Source organism: Centruroides sculpturatus, unplaced genomic scaffold, assembly GCF_000671375.1.
Source record: "Centruroides sculpturatus isolate CEXI.00-Female unplaced genomic scaffold, Cexi_2.0 scaffold647, whole genome shotgun sequence".
NCBI lineage: Eukaryota > Metazoa > Arthropoda > Arachnida > Scorpiones > Buthidae > Centruroides > Centruroides sculpturatus.
This window is the reverse complement of record NW_019385034.1, coordinates 403375-421461: the sequence shown is the minus strand read 5'-3', so window position 1 is coordinate 421461 and position 18087 is coordinate 403375. Positions and strand designations below refer to the sequence as shown.

At 31.3% G+C, this 18087-nt stretch overlaps 2 protein-coding genes across 2 annotated transcripts in view; one reads left to right on the top strand and one right to left on the bottom strand.

Moving 5' to 3' along the window:
- Positions 1-18087, bottom strand: part of LOC111633693 (histone deacetylase 1-like) — an 82318-nt gene that overhangs the window by 14691 nt on the left and 49540 nt on the right. The window lies entirely within an intron of this gene.
- On the top strand, positions 2504-7697 carry LOC111633694. Its single transcript, XM_023378309.1, has 7 exons — positions 2504-2650; positions 2731-2934; positions 3198-3401; positions 4453-4522; positions 4997-5064; positions 5453-5547; positions 7440-7697. The coding sequence occupies exons 1-7, from the start codon at positions 2645-2647 to the stop codon at positions 7582-7584; spliced, it is 792 nt and encodes a 263-aa protein (XP_023234077.1). The 5' UTR covers positions 2504-2644; the 3' UTR covers positions 7585-7697.

Below are 18087 nucleotides of genomic sequence, written 5' to 3'. Positions count from 1 at the left end.
CCCAAATACTTTTATACAAATAAATATTAATGTAAGTTAAATATTAAAAATACTAACTATAAAAGTATTTGGGTAAACTCCTTGGGCTTCTTTCAGAGTTCAGAGTAGGGTATCCCCCTACGAGCACTTCCGCCCTCATAAAATGACTTGGTATTTAATTTTGTTGGAGTCAGCCTACTAAAATTATCAGGAGTTGGAGTCATATCAGAGTTGAGTGTTTTTTTTATCGACTCCACAGCTCTGGTATTATCTTTAGATGGTCATATTCAGGGATGCCCATATATTGTGGCATTTGGGGCATGTGTCCCTTTTCCTAATCCCAAGGGTGCTACAAATTCCATTATCAACAACAGAAAATTCATGACTTCTAGCCTATTCCACAAATATAAAAGAAACTAATGAACGATATTTTTCATTGTCCCATTCAACTTAGTTGTATGTTGACCAACACTTCACATTGAAAACAAGGAATGTTCCTTGTTTTCAAAGCCAAGTTAGTCCCAATTGCAACCAGTGCTACCTAGTGGGAGTACCGATCTGATATTGACTTACAGTTTGAAGCTTCTTATATAATGTATGATGTTCTTTTTTTTTATAGTTTGTGACTCCCTCCCTTTTTTGATCTGCAGGTGTCACTAATTATATTTATTACCAAAAATTAATAAATAAATATTAAATTATGCTTTTTATATTGATTACCAGTGGATATTGCTTCCATTTAATAGCAACTGGATTAATTTTTGTGTAATGAAATTATTAGGCAATCGTTCAGCAGTTTAGTAGATATACTATTTGGGCTTTGAATGTTGTTATTTAATGAAATTATTATTATGCACTGTCTGTGGTTCTTTACATTTTTCATATTTTTATTATAGAAATAATTGGTTTGTAATTTCATAACATTACTGTAACAATCTTAAAAAACTTGCCAATATTATAGAACCAATTGCATGAAAACCAATAATACAATAAGAAATTGTATTGCATTCTTTTCTCTTTATATCAATATTATAAATGATGATATAATATGATTATAGTTCCAATGATGGCTTACTTGAATGTTTCTTCTGTTCTGCAGTCCCAGAAATCCAATATTGATGGCATCATAATTTTGTTCAGTGATTGATTATAAATTTTAAAAAATGATTGTAAGTGAATAGTTACTGGATATTGATTTAGAATAGTTTAATATTTCCTGGTTATATTTCTATTTTCTTATGACTGACTGACTGATTTATGAACAAATTTGTAAAAAATAAAAAATTAATTTAATCTGAAAATTTAGTCCAAAAACAATGAAACTTAACTCTAATTTATTTAATATCTTTGATACACTACATTTTTCAGTTATTAGTCTTATAAAATCTATAGAACAATTGATATTTATAATATATAAATGAATAGATGGTAATAATAGTAGTAATTAATATACTACAATATTATCATTTAATTGAATATAATATACAAATATATATAAAAAAATTTTTTTGATTGCTTAAACTTATTTGACACATAAAATAAAGCCATTTATAGCAATTTTATAGTATTCAACTTTACATTTTATATTATTAGTGAGAATTTTTAATTAAAAATTTTATGTTAAGAGTAGAAAATAATGAAAAACTATATATCTGTATATTTTGCTTGAGTTAATTGTTTTTATTATTTAATATTTAGCAAATAATAATAGTAAGTGTAATGAATAAACTCAGATTTTTATAATAAAACCCAAACTGCACTTAATTTAAATTTACAATCGTCAATAAAGTATTGTTCCTCCCACATTTTTGGGCACCCAAGCCCTTTATCATGCAGTTCTCCCGATGGGTTTCATTACCCAAAAGTGCTAGAGCACAGATTTTAACCAAGGGTACTGCAAGGAGATGCAAGTGTATCTTCTAACCCAAACAAAAATGTGGAAAGAAAAAAGAATACAATATAATAAGAATTTTATTTTATTGGACAATCCTTATCACCTTGTAAATTTTCATTAATTTTGTGTAACTAATATGACAGTAATTAATTTCAATTACTTTATTGAATTAATGTATTGTGCATTGATGCACTTCCTGAAATAAATCCTGCCAGTACTACAGATTCCAATCATTTTTGCTTGTTGACCCTTTTCCAAAATTATATTTAATTTACCGACCTCTTTCTATACCGATACAAAATAAGAATAAATTATAAATAGGATGAAATAAAAACTGAAATAAGAATTAATGGCTTTCTTTTTCTACTAAATATAAATCTAAATACAAAACTGTGTTTTACTTCAATAAGATTTAATGATATGTCAATAATTATTATGTATTATTATTTTTATGTTTTGAAATATTAGTAATAAAAATAAACTTGTTAAAATAAATTACTAAGGTTCCCCTCAACCATTGTTAGCAAACAGGTTTGGAACCATTGGAGCTTACTAATTCAGTAAGAGTTTGGGTTTTAGTAATTTTATTAGTATGGTAAATAATAGTATTATTTAAATATTTAGTAAAAGTTAATATTTAATGATTTGTTTTGTTATATCTGCATATAGGTAGTGATTTTGCTGTTGCTGTCCCATGTGGGATGGAATGGACCTTCTGTTACGCTTTTTTCTTGTTCTTGGGAAAAATCAAAATTTGTCCAACATATAATTATGAAGGTTTGTAATACTCCTACTTTAAAATTGTAATTTAAAAATTTTTAAAAGTTATTTATCATCAAAAAATTACATATTTTCAGAAATTTCTACCCATTCTGGATAGATATCGTGTTACTCTGCCATTAGAATGCCCTTTCCATCCCCAACGTGATATATTTTGGTGGCCCCAAAGAGATTCTAGTGAAATGGAAGAATGGACATGTCCTGCATGTGGTCAGAAATTTCATTGTGAACAACTTTTTGCAGGTCATTGGGACAAAACACATGGGAGATCAACAAGTCCAGTAAGAATTGTTATACATAAGTCTGCATGTAGCTATTAATTTTGTGTGTAAATAGCATAATTATAGTATTTTGTTCAAGACTAAGTTTAATTTTTAAGCTATTGGAATTAAAACATTACATACCAGTATTCACTCTGAGTTTTAAAAAATATAATTAAATGAAATAATGAAGTTTTTTTTTATAGCAAATATGATTATAGATTTAAAAATTTTTAATTAATATTATTAATTAAATTTAATAATTCAGAGTATTTGTTTTAAAGGCAGAAGATGCTGTGTGCCTTGCAAATTTCTGTGACATTATGCGATGTGATGTACTGAGCGTCTTGTACAACAGAAATAAAAAGTTATTAGGCCATAGTATAGATGAAAATATGGAAAATAAATTGAAAAAAGAAAACAAATCCTTCCAGTCATCAGAATCCTGTGATGAACAAAAACTTCAAAATTTACAGAACAAATGTAAGGTAAAGAAGCAAATTTTAATTTAGATTTTATATAATTCTGACAATTTCTATTTTTAATATTTTTCACTTTCAAAACTTTGCCTTCATACAATATATTTTAAAATGTCAATACAGTATGTTTTAAGAAAGTAAACTAAATTCATAAGTAATTCATATGCAGCTTTTTTTCCCTGCTGAGATTGTTAAATTTTAAATAGCTTGAATATCTAGTTTACAAAATAGACAAATGATGAAATATTAAGGATATTATGTTTGTGCTTCTAAACTGTAATTTTTTTTTTGTAACTTTAAAGCACTTATGATGCAATAAAATTATTAATCTAGTAATTTATACAGTAATACTTTATTATCAAATGATGTACTTTGCAACTTATAGAAAACAGAATGTGAATATGAATGTGATATTTGAAAAAATTTTATTTAATTGTATATATTAAATAAAATATCCATGATATATATATATATCCATGGTGCTTGGGCCATTTGGAACCTTACCACTTGGACAACCATTTTATGTTTCTCTGTTTACAACAGTTTCTCTCCAGTATGTATGTATGTATGTATATTTATTATATAGCAAAACAGTTCAAAGAGAAATGGAGACATTAAAAATTGAGATTAAGAAAAAATTTTTCTTAAGCTTGTGCTTGTTTAACTCATCATAAAAAATTTTTTGGTTTTAGTCTTAATTTTTCATATTAACTGGAAGATAGTGTAATGAAAATTTGAAATTGAATATTCAAATTCTATAGAATATCTTATTATTTGGCTCTGTAAATGTCACTCAATAAGAACAATATTAGGCTTTTAAATGTTTTACTATTGTTGTTGTTATTGTTTTGTTGCCATTAGTATCAGAAAATAGACAAAGCTTTTCTCTCTATTTTAATAGGTATATAAATATGTATAGTATTTGACTTTTATATACTGTATAGACAAATATTAAGAATAATTATTAGCATCTCAATAATATGAAATCATTGGAAATTTTTTAAAATTTCATATGTTTTATGTAAAATGTATTTGAGGATTAACACTTTTATAATTATAGGGCATAATCCGACAGTGCATTATTGGTTTGTTAACAACTCTTTCTCTGAAAGATTTCCAAGATATTGAAGGTAAAATATTTATTTTATATTATTATATTTATTCATATTTATATTTTGTACATTAATTTATATTTGTTTCATATAATAGTACATTTTACAAAATTAAATTGATATTAAGAAAATTTATTTAAATCTGGAATTTTAATTAAATTATTACATAACATTTAAATTTTCACAGATTTTGTATTTTGAAATATATGTTAATATTCCTTAATCTATATTTTAAAATATATTAATTTTAAAAAGTTTAGAATGTTATTTAAATCAAAATTTTATCATCTAAATAATAAAATAAAATTAATGATTAAATGATGTACAGTCAGTTAAGAAAGTTAAATAAACAAGTTTTGTGTTAATATTATAACTAATACTCTCTAGTAATGATAATGTTAACAGCTAATATGCAAATTTAAGAAGTACGTAATGAAAACCATAATATTTTCACAAAATATTTTTTATTTAATAAAAATTAATACATTTCAGATGACTTAACAAATGCTATATGTTCCTACCTGACTTGTGAACTTTATTGGGAAGATTTTCAAGAAGACGTAAGATATATTTCTTGAAATAAATTATATTTTAGTGTAGTGTAAAGTATTAAGTTATGGTACATACATTTTAATCAGTATCAATTTATATTTTAAATTATCATGATTTATGTAGTGTTCTATAGTCTTAAAAAATTCTAGAATTAGTAAACAAATAAAAAAATTTTCTCATATAATAGTACAGTTTTTAAGTAATTTTAATAAGTTTTTAAGCAATTTTAATAATTTCTTTTATTATAGTGCTTTTTTTTTTAATTTCAAAATTAAATTTTATGGTCTGTTAATTTAAAAATCTTTAAATTTGTTAAAATATAAAACATTTTACATTATACTTTGATTTAAAAATATTTTAAAATAATTTGTTGATTGATATTTCTTTTGTCTTTAGGTACGCCATGTTCCAATACTTTTCTGTATAATTATTGGAATAATTGTGATTGGAGGATTCTGTTTATGCTATTATATGGTTTGGGTGTTGTTTGAGTAAGTTAACAGTGTGTGTTTTCTAAGTAAATTTGTTATTTAACTTTATGTAAATTTTAAGGAGATTGAACTTTTAACAAAAGATTGAATTTTACTTTTCCCCACCTAACTTATGATTTTTAAGTTTTGCTTATTATTATTATTTTTTTTAACATATAAAACCTTTATATAGTAATAAAATTAAACAGTTGAATTTTGGTGCAGCAAGTATTGATATAACAATGAATATCTCCATAATGAATGTAGTTTGCTCTGCAGTGTGTATTAGCTTAACATGAAACTTTCTCTGATTTGAACAATATCCTTCTAATGTGATAAATCTATGTCTAGCAATACATTTTTTTCTATACTGTATCTGTAAAGTACACAGTATTTTCCTTTTTCTACAACTATAAAATTAAAATTAAATTTACTGCATTATTGATTTACCACTTGATTTTAGAATTAAAATGTGCTATATTAATACAGCAATTCTGCCGTGGACATTATCTGCAGTTAGTAGTCATCAGTATTGATGAGCAGGGTTGATAGATTTACATGGGGGTTTTTTTGATAGTTTAGCATCTAAAGTTTTTGTTCAGTGCTTACAATTAATTAACATTTTTTTCTTTGTTAGGCTGAAATAAGCTTTTGAGCATAATTTTTTGATAACTTTTAAGGAAATAAGTTTTAACTTTTTCTAAACTATTTTGTACTTTTTTGGGTTTGATTCTATCCTTTCCAGTTTTTTCAAGAAATTATAAATTATAGTAAACCTGTAAGTTACAGTAAAATCTTGAAATTAAGCAGAAACCGATCGTACTAAGTAAAAGTATTTGTAACAAAACCTCTTTTTGTTTTAGAATTAGTGTAATTTGCAACACTAAGACATCTCTACACTTTTGAAGAGAGCTTTATTGAATTTTAAATGAGTTTATTATATTAATTACAAAAAGCACTATTATTCAAGAAATTCTAAAATATAATTATTTTTAGTTTTACTTATTTAAACTAGGAAGATTTTTTTGCCTAGGATTCAAGTTCTGATTGATTTTGGATTTTGATGTTTAAGTTATACTGTAGAAATAATATGCAAAATCACTTAAATCTTCTAAAGGGGTTAAATAATACTAAGGTTTTCTGTTCTAACGTTATCTGACTTTATAGAAATAATGTTGACAATGTTAAATGAGAAAGGGGAGACTTTTTAAAAACTTATATAGTCCCTATAACAATAAATCTGTCTACAACAATATTTTTTCTTGTTCTGGTAAATATTGCTGTAAAGGGATTTGACTGTATTACATTGAAATGATTAAGTTGTTGTTATCTAAGGATTTTTTTGGTCCTTTTTCATGCAAATATTATTTCGTTTAATCAGTCAAGATTAATTTCAAGGGGATGATAATCTCTCCTAAGAAACCAAAAAAATGTTTATGAGATATCAAATAATCAATGAAAGCATTTAAGTAACTATACTTCTAATGAAGGTGATGTACTAGTCACTAGGGTACAGCTCAATTCTTTAATGGAGCACTTTATCAAATGAAAATCAAGATCCAAATAGAAACAATATTCTTTTTTTCTTTCTTTAAATGGTTCTTCATATAATCTGGATATCTGTATGTTACTAATTTATTGCAATTATGAACTGAAGTGTATGGAGCAATGGCTGCTCCTGTTGGTATACAGTAAGAAGGATTATGTAAAGATTTTATTTTTGTTCTAGTAATTTTCTGCAGATTATACATGTGAAAATGCAGTAGTTAGAGTTTTTCTATAATATAGAATAAATATTACAGTAATTTTCTCAGTGAGGAATACCATAAAATTTTTTTTGTAATTTCCTGTTTTTTTTATAAAAATATTTTTTTGTTACATAAAATGAGTGATTATCTTTTTTTTTTTTCTAGATCTCCTCATCACCCAAATGTATGCTGTAATGGTTTGCATGTAAACAATCTCATTTATAACAATCATTCAGGAACTTATGTTCCTTACAGTAATTACCATAGAATTACAGGAAAGGGAATGGATGGAAAGAAGAAACTACCATAAAGTAATTTGTGCTTTCAAATGAATTACGTCCATAATGTTACAAAAAGAGAAATGTCTCATTGAATCATGGTACAACTAAAAAGTTTTAAAATTATTTTAGTTGTATTTATTTCTAATTTTTCATTTAAAATTAGTCTTTTTTTTTTTTTTGTTTACTTTAACAGTACAAATTTTATAAAATTCTATTTAATTATCAAATATTTATTTCAAACACAGAAATATTTTCCATTTTATGTTTTAAATTATACTTCATTTAAAGAGAAATACTTTTATCTTACCATGTAAACTTTTTCAACTAGAATTTCCATTTTATACTGAAATGAGAAGTCGACACTGTCAAATTAACTAATTGCCCTTTTGCCTTAAACACTTTTTTTACTCAGCAAGCTTTAATAGAACAAAATTATAAATTTGTACTGTATATATATATATATATATAAAAAATTGTTAGTGAATCAAAAACCTGAAATAATTATTAAACTTAATAAAAAATCTATCTATTCTTCTAAGCCTGAATATGTACTGTACAATAAAATAAAATTATTATATATACAAGGCGTGTCCGAAAAGTAAGTACCATTTCGTTCTACTGCCACCGCAATAGTAGTATCACAGTTCAGCGCCTGCACACACGTGTCTCTGGTTGATTGTCAGTCCAATGATGCCATTAGAGCTGGATTGTGTTGTTTTTCCATGTGTTAGTGAGCGTTCAAAATGTTTAAGATGATTGCCGATCCCCCCGACTGTGAAGTGCATTCTGTAATACGGTTTTTGAACGCAAAGAATATTAAGCCAGTTGAAATTCATCATCAACTTGTAGAGATTTATGATGAAAATGTAATGAGTGATGGAATGGTGAGAAAGTGGGTTCAATAATTCAATGCTGGACGCACCAATGTTCATGACGAAGCATGGAGTGGCCGGCCTTCTGTTGTTCTGATGGTTTGGTTGCAAAAGTGAATGAGAAAATTCTTGAAAACAGACTGTTCACAATAAGATTGCTTTGTGATGAGTTTCCACAAATTTCAAAAACTGTTTTGCATGAGATTGTCACAAATCGCTTAAATTATCGCAAATTGTGTTTCCGTTGGGTTCCCAAAATGCTTACGGATGTCCACAAAACGAAGCAACTTGGAAGTGCTTTGACATTTCTTACCTGATACAGTGAAGAGGGTAATGATTTCCTAAACAAAATTGTTACTGGTGATGAAACTTGGATTTGTCATGTCACTCCAGAATCAAAACAACAGTCAATGGAGTGGAGGCACTCGTGGTCCCCCACAAGACACAAATTCAAAACAACGCTGTCAGCACAAAAAATCATGTGCACTGTGTTCTGGGACACTTCACTTTGTATAAATCTTTATTTCCGAAGATGGCCTCGGCTTCGCAGAGCACCACTGAGGTTGAGAGCAGAATGTTTGCAGGCATAATACATGTAAAACAGGTTACATAACAAGAATATGTTAGATTACAGCTATATGTTTTAGAAATATTATTGACCGCAGAGTAGTCAAATACTTACATAAAATAATTTGCTATGTTACCAACAATACCAGCATATGATATTGTTAACAAACTAAGAGAACACGTAATGTAATAGTACACTATGAAACCCAATATGGGTGCGACAAACGTTATAATGCATTGAACTATGTGGAAACAAGTTATCATGACACTGAAAATGCAGTTAACACCCTAATGTTCATGTTATTATGTGTACATTAAATAAACAAAGCAGTACAAAATTTTGTGCATGGTTCAAGAAAACATCAGTCCATTGAGACAAAGTGACCTAATTAATGGTAGTTCTGTTGAAATAAGTATAAACTAGTTCTTTAAATGCTACAAAACAGTTTTTGTCTTTGACAAATATGTAAAGGCTGTAAGGCCAATTTTCTTCTAGCAGAAGTAGAGTGGTGATGGTAAAACGCTTATCATCCAACATAGGGCATTTAAACAGATAGTGTTTTACTCCATCTGTTTTGTTACAAATTTCGCACAATGAGTTTTCTGATTTGCCAAACCTGTGAAGATATTGGTTAAACTTCCCATGTCCAGTATAGAATTGGACCAATTTTTGGTCAATGATTGGAAGAGTAGAATCAGAAACCTTGGGGAAAAACTCCTTTGTAAGACATTCGCTATGCTCCTCCCATTGTCTTTGCCAAATAGCAAAGGCATTTTCTTTTGTTTGTCTTAAGATGTGACATTGGGGAGTGGCATTATAGCTTGGTTCACTTTCTAGTTCAGAGGCCATGCAGGCAAGTTGGTCAGCCCACTCGTTGCCAGAAACACCAGCATGACCCGACCAAAACGATGGCATACCTGTTGATATCTTTGGCCAATTCCAGCAAGATATCATGGACTATAGGTGAACGCCACTGGAGGTTGTGAATGGCTTGAATAGACGAATAGGGTCTGCAAAGATAGTTATTTCTGTTCTATTATATATGGAGTCACACCATCTAATTGGCTGAAAGAATGGCCCAGAGTTCTGCTTGAGAAATGGAACAGGTTTCCCCAAGTCTTGTTGTATATGTGAATGTTTCTTCATTATTAGCATATACTACAAAGGCACATCCAACAGTAGTATTTCTCTTTGAGCCATCTGTAAATATGGTGAGATGTTGTATGGGCCAGGGTTGATAAGCGATGTCAGGCCAGTAAGCTGGGTTAATGCTGGGGACACCCTTTTTAGTGCGTTCAATGTTATCATGAGGTATTCCATTGATCGAGTTGATTTGATCGTCTAGGATGAGCCACCTTTGTGTGATTAAGCTGATGGTAAGCTGGATGAGCAGTTTTTCAGCCAAAAGTTGTAATGCTTTTGTGGGAGCTGTAGAGTAAGCCCTACAGATACGAATAAGTGCTCTGCGTTGTGCACTTTGTAGTTTTCTATCGATATGCACCATTCCAAGGCAGTCAGACCAGACTGGAGCAGCATAACTAATCATTGATATAAATACCAAATCATATATTATGTTCATTATTTTTGAGCAAAGCCCCATTTACTTTTTGCTATTCTTGACATGGTATTAAAAAGTAGGTTTGTCCTATCACAGATGTACTGTATGTGAGATATCCAGCTGAGCTTGTGATGTAAAATCAGGCCCAAGTATTTTAGTGAAGGTACAATCTGTACACTAGTGTTTCCCATATGGATCATAGGTGTCCTTCTGTATAGGTGTGGAGCCCTTGATTTTGTAAAGATAATACTTTAGTCTTTTTGGGGTTAAAATCCAACTTGTTATTTGTACCTCACTCCACTACCTCAGCTAGGATGTTGGTTGCCTTTTTTTCTATTTCTGCCCTGGATCGAGCACATACTAGAATCATATCGTCATCCGCGTACGCAACAGCCCATTCACCACCTAGGTTTGTATTTAGGAAATCATTAAAAATAAGACTCTAAAGGATGGGGCCGAAGACAGACCCCTGAGGACGACCATGGGTGATTTGCCTGTTGAATGTGATCAAGCCAATGCTGAAGGTAGCCATGCATTCTTGTAAATATTCATTGATCATGTTATAAATGTAAGCAGGGAATTGGCTTTGCCTAAGCCTAAATAAAACCATTGGCCACCAAGCCAATGGTTTTATTTAGTTGAAAGCACCAGCGATGTCCAAACTGAATCCAAGAACATAAGGATATGTTTCCTGAAGCTCTGTGATTTTACGTGTTAGAGAGAGGATGGCATCAACCGTACCCTTCCCTGGACGAAATCCAAATTGTTGCTGATGCAGGTAACCTTGGGTTTCAAATGCCAGGTCAGTCTGTTTGTTAGAAGACGTTCAAGGACATTTCCCATCATCGGTAGAAGAGAGATGTTCCTGTAATCATTTGGTGTGTGAATATTGGCTGACCTTGTTTTTGGAATCATGATTAGTCTTGCTTTCTTCCATGCTGTTGGAAAGACATTATAACATAGGCAGCAGTTGTAAAGATTCAAAAGGATCTCAGGGCAATGTTCCCATATCATTTTGACTATATCCGTAGTGATCCCATTGGGGCCTGGTGCCTTTCTGGGGGCAATCCTTTTATAGCCTCATTAACTTCTACTACTGTGAACTGAGGAGAAGGGTAAGAGACCAGCAGACGAGTAGCTGTTTGATTTCTTATATGTTGATGAAATTCAGAATCTCTTAGGGATTATCTTTTGAACACAAAATGTCCATCAAACGTTCAACTGTGTTTTCCATACTGCCATCAACACCTTCTGTGAATCCTATAAGACAGGTGGGTGTTTTAAGTTTCGAAGCACTGTACTTGTAAACAAACCCCCAAGGATCAGATGTGGCAGATGAGCAGAATTCATGCCAGGACTGAATCTTGGCTTCTCTGATGGCAGCCTTGTAATTTGCTTGATACTCAAGGTATTAAGTTTTTAATAAAGTTCTCTCAGGAGTTTTGTAGCATTGAAATAGCCTCCTGTTTCTGTTGTTCTTTAATCTCATGTATGCCAACTCATCATTCCACCAAGGAACTTCCTTTTTATTTGGCTTGTGAATAGAAAAGGTGCAATCACAGGCATTACCGATGGTACGTATTTGCCGGTTGATAAAGTCCACTGCTGCATCCCTGTCCTGCAAGTCAGACTGTGGGATAATGTAATTATCCAGGTAGCCAAAAAATTGTTCCCAATTAGCATTGTTAGTGTTATAAATTTTTTGAACTTCAAAGGTGTTCCCATGTTCCTTATATAACCTGAATGAGATATAATTATGATCAGATAGACTATCATCTGTTAATACCCTCCAATTTTGAATATCATCAAGCAAATTAGATGAAACACAGGTGATATCAATTCAAGTAAACCCATTAGGCCCTTCAAAAGTTGGGGGAGAATCAAGATCATTAATAATATTGAGGTTGTTACATGCCATAAAGTCTTCAATGGCCTGCCCCCTTTGATCCAAAGTCTCGCTGCCCCAAGTTGGTGAAAAGGCATTAAAATCTCCCACAATAATTATATGGTGTTCGTGGAAGAAATCTTCGACGTTCTGCAGGATCTGCAATTGATGTATATCTTTCCTCTTTGATGCGTACACTCTAACAATGACCAGCTTTTGTGTGTTGTATTGGGATTCAATACATACAATATTTTTTGTAGTAAATTGCCTGTGGTGAAATACAGGTAACTCCCGTATAACACGGCACTTCTATAGCATGGATTCACTCTAACACGGTTCGAGAATTGGTACCATCCCCTGTATAACACAGTACTTTTATAGCACGGATTCACTCTGACATGGTTCGAGAATTGGGTAAAACCCTCGTACAACAGGAAATGTAATAAATTTTTACATACTTAAGTAATAATAGTTCACAAAAATAATAATTTTCGTGAACTATTAGTACTTAAGTATGTAAATTTTCTTTTCTCACCTTCTGTCGATACATGTGGTCCTTCTCGAAACTTGTTTCAATGTTGCCAGATTGCAACGCTTCTGCTTCTGAGGTTGCCGAATGTTTTTCCCTTATTCCATACTTGCTTTATTCTTCATAAGTGCTTAGCACCATATAAGGAAATTTATAAAGACTTTTTAACTAGAAGCAAGCAATCTAAAATTACATACTTTTTGCAAAAGGTAAAGCATGGATCTGAAGATAATGCAGAAAAATGCTCAGAGGATAAGGATAACTTGCCAAAAAGAAAACGCTCTTGGTTAATTAATAGTGTTTTTAGTGATGACGAAGAAAACATTGTTTAATTTATATTAATATGTATCACTTAACACATTTAACGCCATATGACGTGCACGCCGTTGTAATGGAAATTCCCGTACAGCGCCATACGACCGCCGGTAGACGTAAACAATGTAGTTTTACTCAAGGTTAAATTTTCCTGGCATCGTACGGCGTTTTCTGCATGCTTAGTGCTGACCTCTCGTGGACATCTATTCAGTTGGCTTTGAACGCCGGCGGTTGTATGGCAAACCGGTTCTAGCTACGACCACCGGCGCGTCGTGTGGCATCGTGACGCGGTACAAGGTCGGCAGTCGTAGTTTTTTTTAAAAATAAAACTCTATTTTATATCTGATAGTGGTTTATTTTAATAGTAAATAATTTAAAATATCAAAAATTAGTNTAAAAAAATACCAAAAAAATAATTTACTCATTCATTTATTTATAAATAAATAAATACATAATAAGTATCTATGAATAAAATAAAAAGGGAAAACAAAAAAGTATACACAAGAGAATCAAACCCGAGTACTGAAGCGTATGAGTCAGGAGCGTTACCACTCACACCAGAGGACACTCAAGCGGAAAAACATGTAACTTATATATATAAAGTGCGAAAAAAACTTAAATATAATCGAGAAAAAGAAACTTAGAGTGTTGCACTTTAGTATTTTACAGGTAGTACACTCGCATGGTGAACTACCTCTACACCAAAGATCATCAAAAGCCGTAGGGTCTCCTTGTAAGATAGCAATCATATCTAGTTAAACTCACCTTAAGTACAGACAAACCTAGACTTTACAGCAGTTAGGTTCCTGAGTGCATTCATAAATTGAAAATGTCCAAGTTAAAGCAATGTATTTTTTTTATGTATTCATTTATGTAATGTACTGTAGTCATTATCTATATATATAAAATTGCTTGTCCTGACTGACTCATTCACTGATTCATCATCGCCCAGAGCAAACCGCTGAACCTAAAGTGGTGAAATTTGGTACACANATTTAAAATATCGAAAATAAGTTTAATTATCCTCTTTTATCGCATATAAAGTAAATAATATTATAAAAAAAAAATTAAAGTATATAAGTGCGTTTTAATATATATTTACAGAAAAAAACATCATTTGCAGAAACAAAGTGTGAAATACTTTAACACACAGATGTAAAATTTATTACCTGGGAGAAAGCAGTGTCAGGTTCAAGGTCATACGACTCCCCGGTCTTTGTTTATATATATTTTTCTTATCGTCGCTCTCCTGACTGTTGTACGTCGACCCTTTTATTTACGTTATAATCAATTATTAGATATCAAATTTTCATTTTTTGGCCCCCCCTGACAGAAAGTATCATATTACAACAAGCAGTTAACGTGTAAAAAAAATTTTAACCCTTAACTGGTTTTATGGGGGCCGCGCGGCCCCACGCGTCATATTTTTATGATTTTCTAAAAATCTAAATGTTGTGCGCAGCTGCCATTTTATGTAATCTCATTACGTTGCGACTCTTAGCGAGTGCCAAATGTTCGGCCCTGTAGTACTTACAAGGATGGAGCTACGTACCTTCTGGGGGCTGCGCAGCCCCCACGATACCAGTTACGTTGGTTTTTTGTGGAAATGTGTTTTTATGTTTTTTTTATTTTTACAATTATTTTGCAGAGATATCTCAATCTTGCATCAAAACTTTAAAATGACTACCAAAGAATCATTTGAACTGCTAATAGATGATAATAATATACAAATTGCTAGATCAAGCCGAAATCTTCTGAAAAGAGTATGTTGTCATTTTGTGCTGGAAAAAAAGATGGTAAATATGTTACTAAGTGCAACAGTTGTTTGAAATTTGTTTGCAAAGTGCATAGTACTACAAAAATACTATGTGATAACTCTCAAGACTGAACTATGTAATTGTGTTAAAATGTTCCTGAGTCTTAAAAATAGAAGTGATTATATTACCTGTGGTTTTTTAACAAATGATAGTTAGAGGCTATAAGAGATACTTTTTTATAAGATTACTTTCTTAAGAATAAGAAAAAAAAAATATCTTTGGTAAAAACTTACAATAGGGTAGATTTTTGTTTTGTTAAAAAAAGCATACACCAAAAGTTGTAACAATTTTGTGATCTCTTGTAATAATTAAGTAAAGAAAATTATATAAATAAATAAAAGTTGACTATACTAAAGAAGGGTTCCATTTAGCATTTATGCACTTTTGAACTGTCACATTGTTAAACTTGCTCTCTAAAGGCAAATTTTGCTTGGGGGCTGCGCAGCCCCCATGATACCAGTTATGATTGTAAAATTTACGAAACCAGTTAAGGGTTAATGAAGATATTTATATTAATTATGAAAATATACTAGCATGTTTTTTAATTTCTGGAACCTAACCCTCCTTTTCGTATTAGTTCTTTGTTTTGTATAACACGGATTCACGTAACACGTCAATTTTTTTGGAACGTAACTACCGTGTTATATGAGGGTTACCTGTAGAGCAATTGTATTATTCGGTATAATAACTGCAGCCCAAGGGATGTCTCCATATCCTGTATCACTAGATGTCTGAAAGGAACACAGGATACTTTGCCTCCAGAGCAATATGGTTCCTGTACCATAATTATGTCATATTTTGTGATAATGCTGCAGAGGGTGGATATTGTGCTGATGGACCTTTGTAAATTGATTTGCAGAAAATTAATTCTTATAGAGTTATTCCCCATAATCTGTACATGAGATTATCAGAGTTTTGATGCGCTTATAAATTGGGCATTCTTTATCAAACGAACTGTGCTTACCTTTTCCCTCCTTATGTGTGTGGCAGTTTGTACAGGTCAGATGTTTGTTTCTGTCTGGGCAATTTCTAAAACGATGGTTGCCAGAACACTGGCTACATGTTTCTTTCTCTTCCTGGCATGTTTTACTAGTATGTCCAAACTTGCAACATTTGTAACATTGCAAGATGGAAAAATGCTCTTCAATCCCACAGTGGACCCACTCAACGTTGATCTTTCTTAATTTTGTGAGAATCTTTAACATGCCGGGCGACACATCTGCAATCCATGTTATCAAACTGCTGCCTCTTCCTTGAATAGCAAATCTCAGTTGAAATTCGTTATAAAATTGTATCCTTATGAAGTGGGTCTGTATAGCCTCATTTTGATCATATATATAATCACTAAGTTCCTCCTTCAATAAGTCTTTGGGTACTTGTTTTAGTAACACTTTCGGTCTTCGTTTAGTTGGCACAATTGTGTTAAGATTGGGTGCTCTTTTCTGTATTGCAGTCCTGATTACATTTAATTTGTCTAGGGTAGACACATCTATTGCAATACCTCCTTTACTGATTTTCCTCATCCCTCTAATCCCAACCTTTAGTTGTGTTGGATCAATCTTTTCTTTAATGTGCCCTTTGGTGCCTTCAGATCCGACATTATTGTCTTTAGAGTAGACCAATAGGGTATGATAAGAGGCCTTTTTAGTATTTTTATTGATGCCATTGCATTTCAGAACTTTGCTGTATAATAGCTTACCATCAGTCGATTCAGAAGTATTAGAGAGAGGAATTTTTGCATTAGCTTTAAGATCATTTATTTCCTGTTCTAATTGGTTATTAGCTTCGACAACTAGTTGAAGATCTTCATGTGTTGTCCAGCTAGAAGTAGTTTTAATTGTATATTTGATGTTATTAATTTCCTGTCCAATTTTCTATGTGGCCTCCACATGTTTTATATCTTCTTGTGTTGCTAAATTTGATATTTGTGCCTCTATATAAGACTTGGAAGGAAGGAGAGCCAGTCCTTCATTAATTGTTCTCTTAAGGCTAATTCAGCCATACTAATAATTTTAGCAATTTGTCCTGTAATATATTTTATATGGTCTTTGCCATTGAGGCGCCTGTGTGGGTTGTTATTAAAATATTCCCTTACCTCATCTATGATAAGGAAGGAATCATCCAAAAATCTTGTAATTCTATCCTGAGCCATACTATAGTGTATAATTATAATAAGATATAAATAATAAAATTTAAAGTAACAGCGTAAGATTAATAGTTATAAAACTTATAATATCGTAGTGGTAGAGTTCGGAGAAATATCTTTAATTCTCTTTCAATATAATAGTTCGATTGTCTCGAAAATAATTTTTGTGTCTTCCTCTTTGTACTACGATTCTACGATTCGAAAAAACTCTTTCTGTTGATATTTCGAAACTCTTCTCTGTGTTCTGGGACAAACAGGGCATTCTGCTTGTTGAGTTCCTTCTCATAGGTGAAACCATCAATGCGGAATGATACTGTGAAACATTGCAAAAACTTCACTGTGCAATTCAAAACAAAAGGCTTGGAAATCTCAGTGAAGGCATTGTGTTGCTTCACGACAACACACATCCCCATACTGCTGGTGTCACTCAAAATCTTATTCAACAATTTGGTTGGGAGCAGTTCGATCACCCGCCGTACAGCCCCAACCTCGCACCTGCAGACTACCATTTGTTCTTGAACTTGAAGTGCGATTTTGGAGGGAGGCACTTTGCCAGTGATGAACACACAACAACCAATGTTCAGCACTGGCTGTCTTCACTGGTGGCATCTTTCTTTGAAGAGGGTATAGACAAGTTGGTTTCCCGATATGACAAATGTCTGAACAATGGTGGTAACTATGTTGAAAAATAGTTTCCGACATGCTCTTTCATGTAAAAATAAATTTTGTTTTGAAAAAGATTTTTTATGCAAGTTTTTCCAAAATGGTACTTACTTTCCAGACATGCCTCGTATATTAAGTTAAATTATATACATATTATATATATATATGAAATTTGTTTG

Coding starts and splice junctions, on each gene's coding strand:
- LOC111633694 (XM_023378309.1), top strand. Junction 4,523..4,996: donor AGATTTCCAAGATATTGAAG/GTAAAATATTTA, acceptor AATACATTTCAG/ATGACTTAACAAATGCTATA. Junction 5,548..7,439: donor ATGGTTTGGGTGTTGTTTGA/GTAAGTTAACAG, acceptor TTTTTTTTCTAG/ATCTCCTCATCACCCAAATG.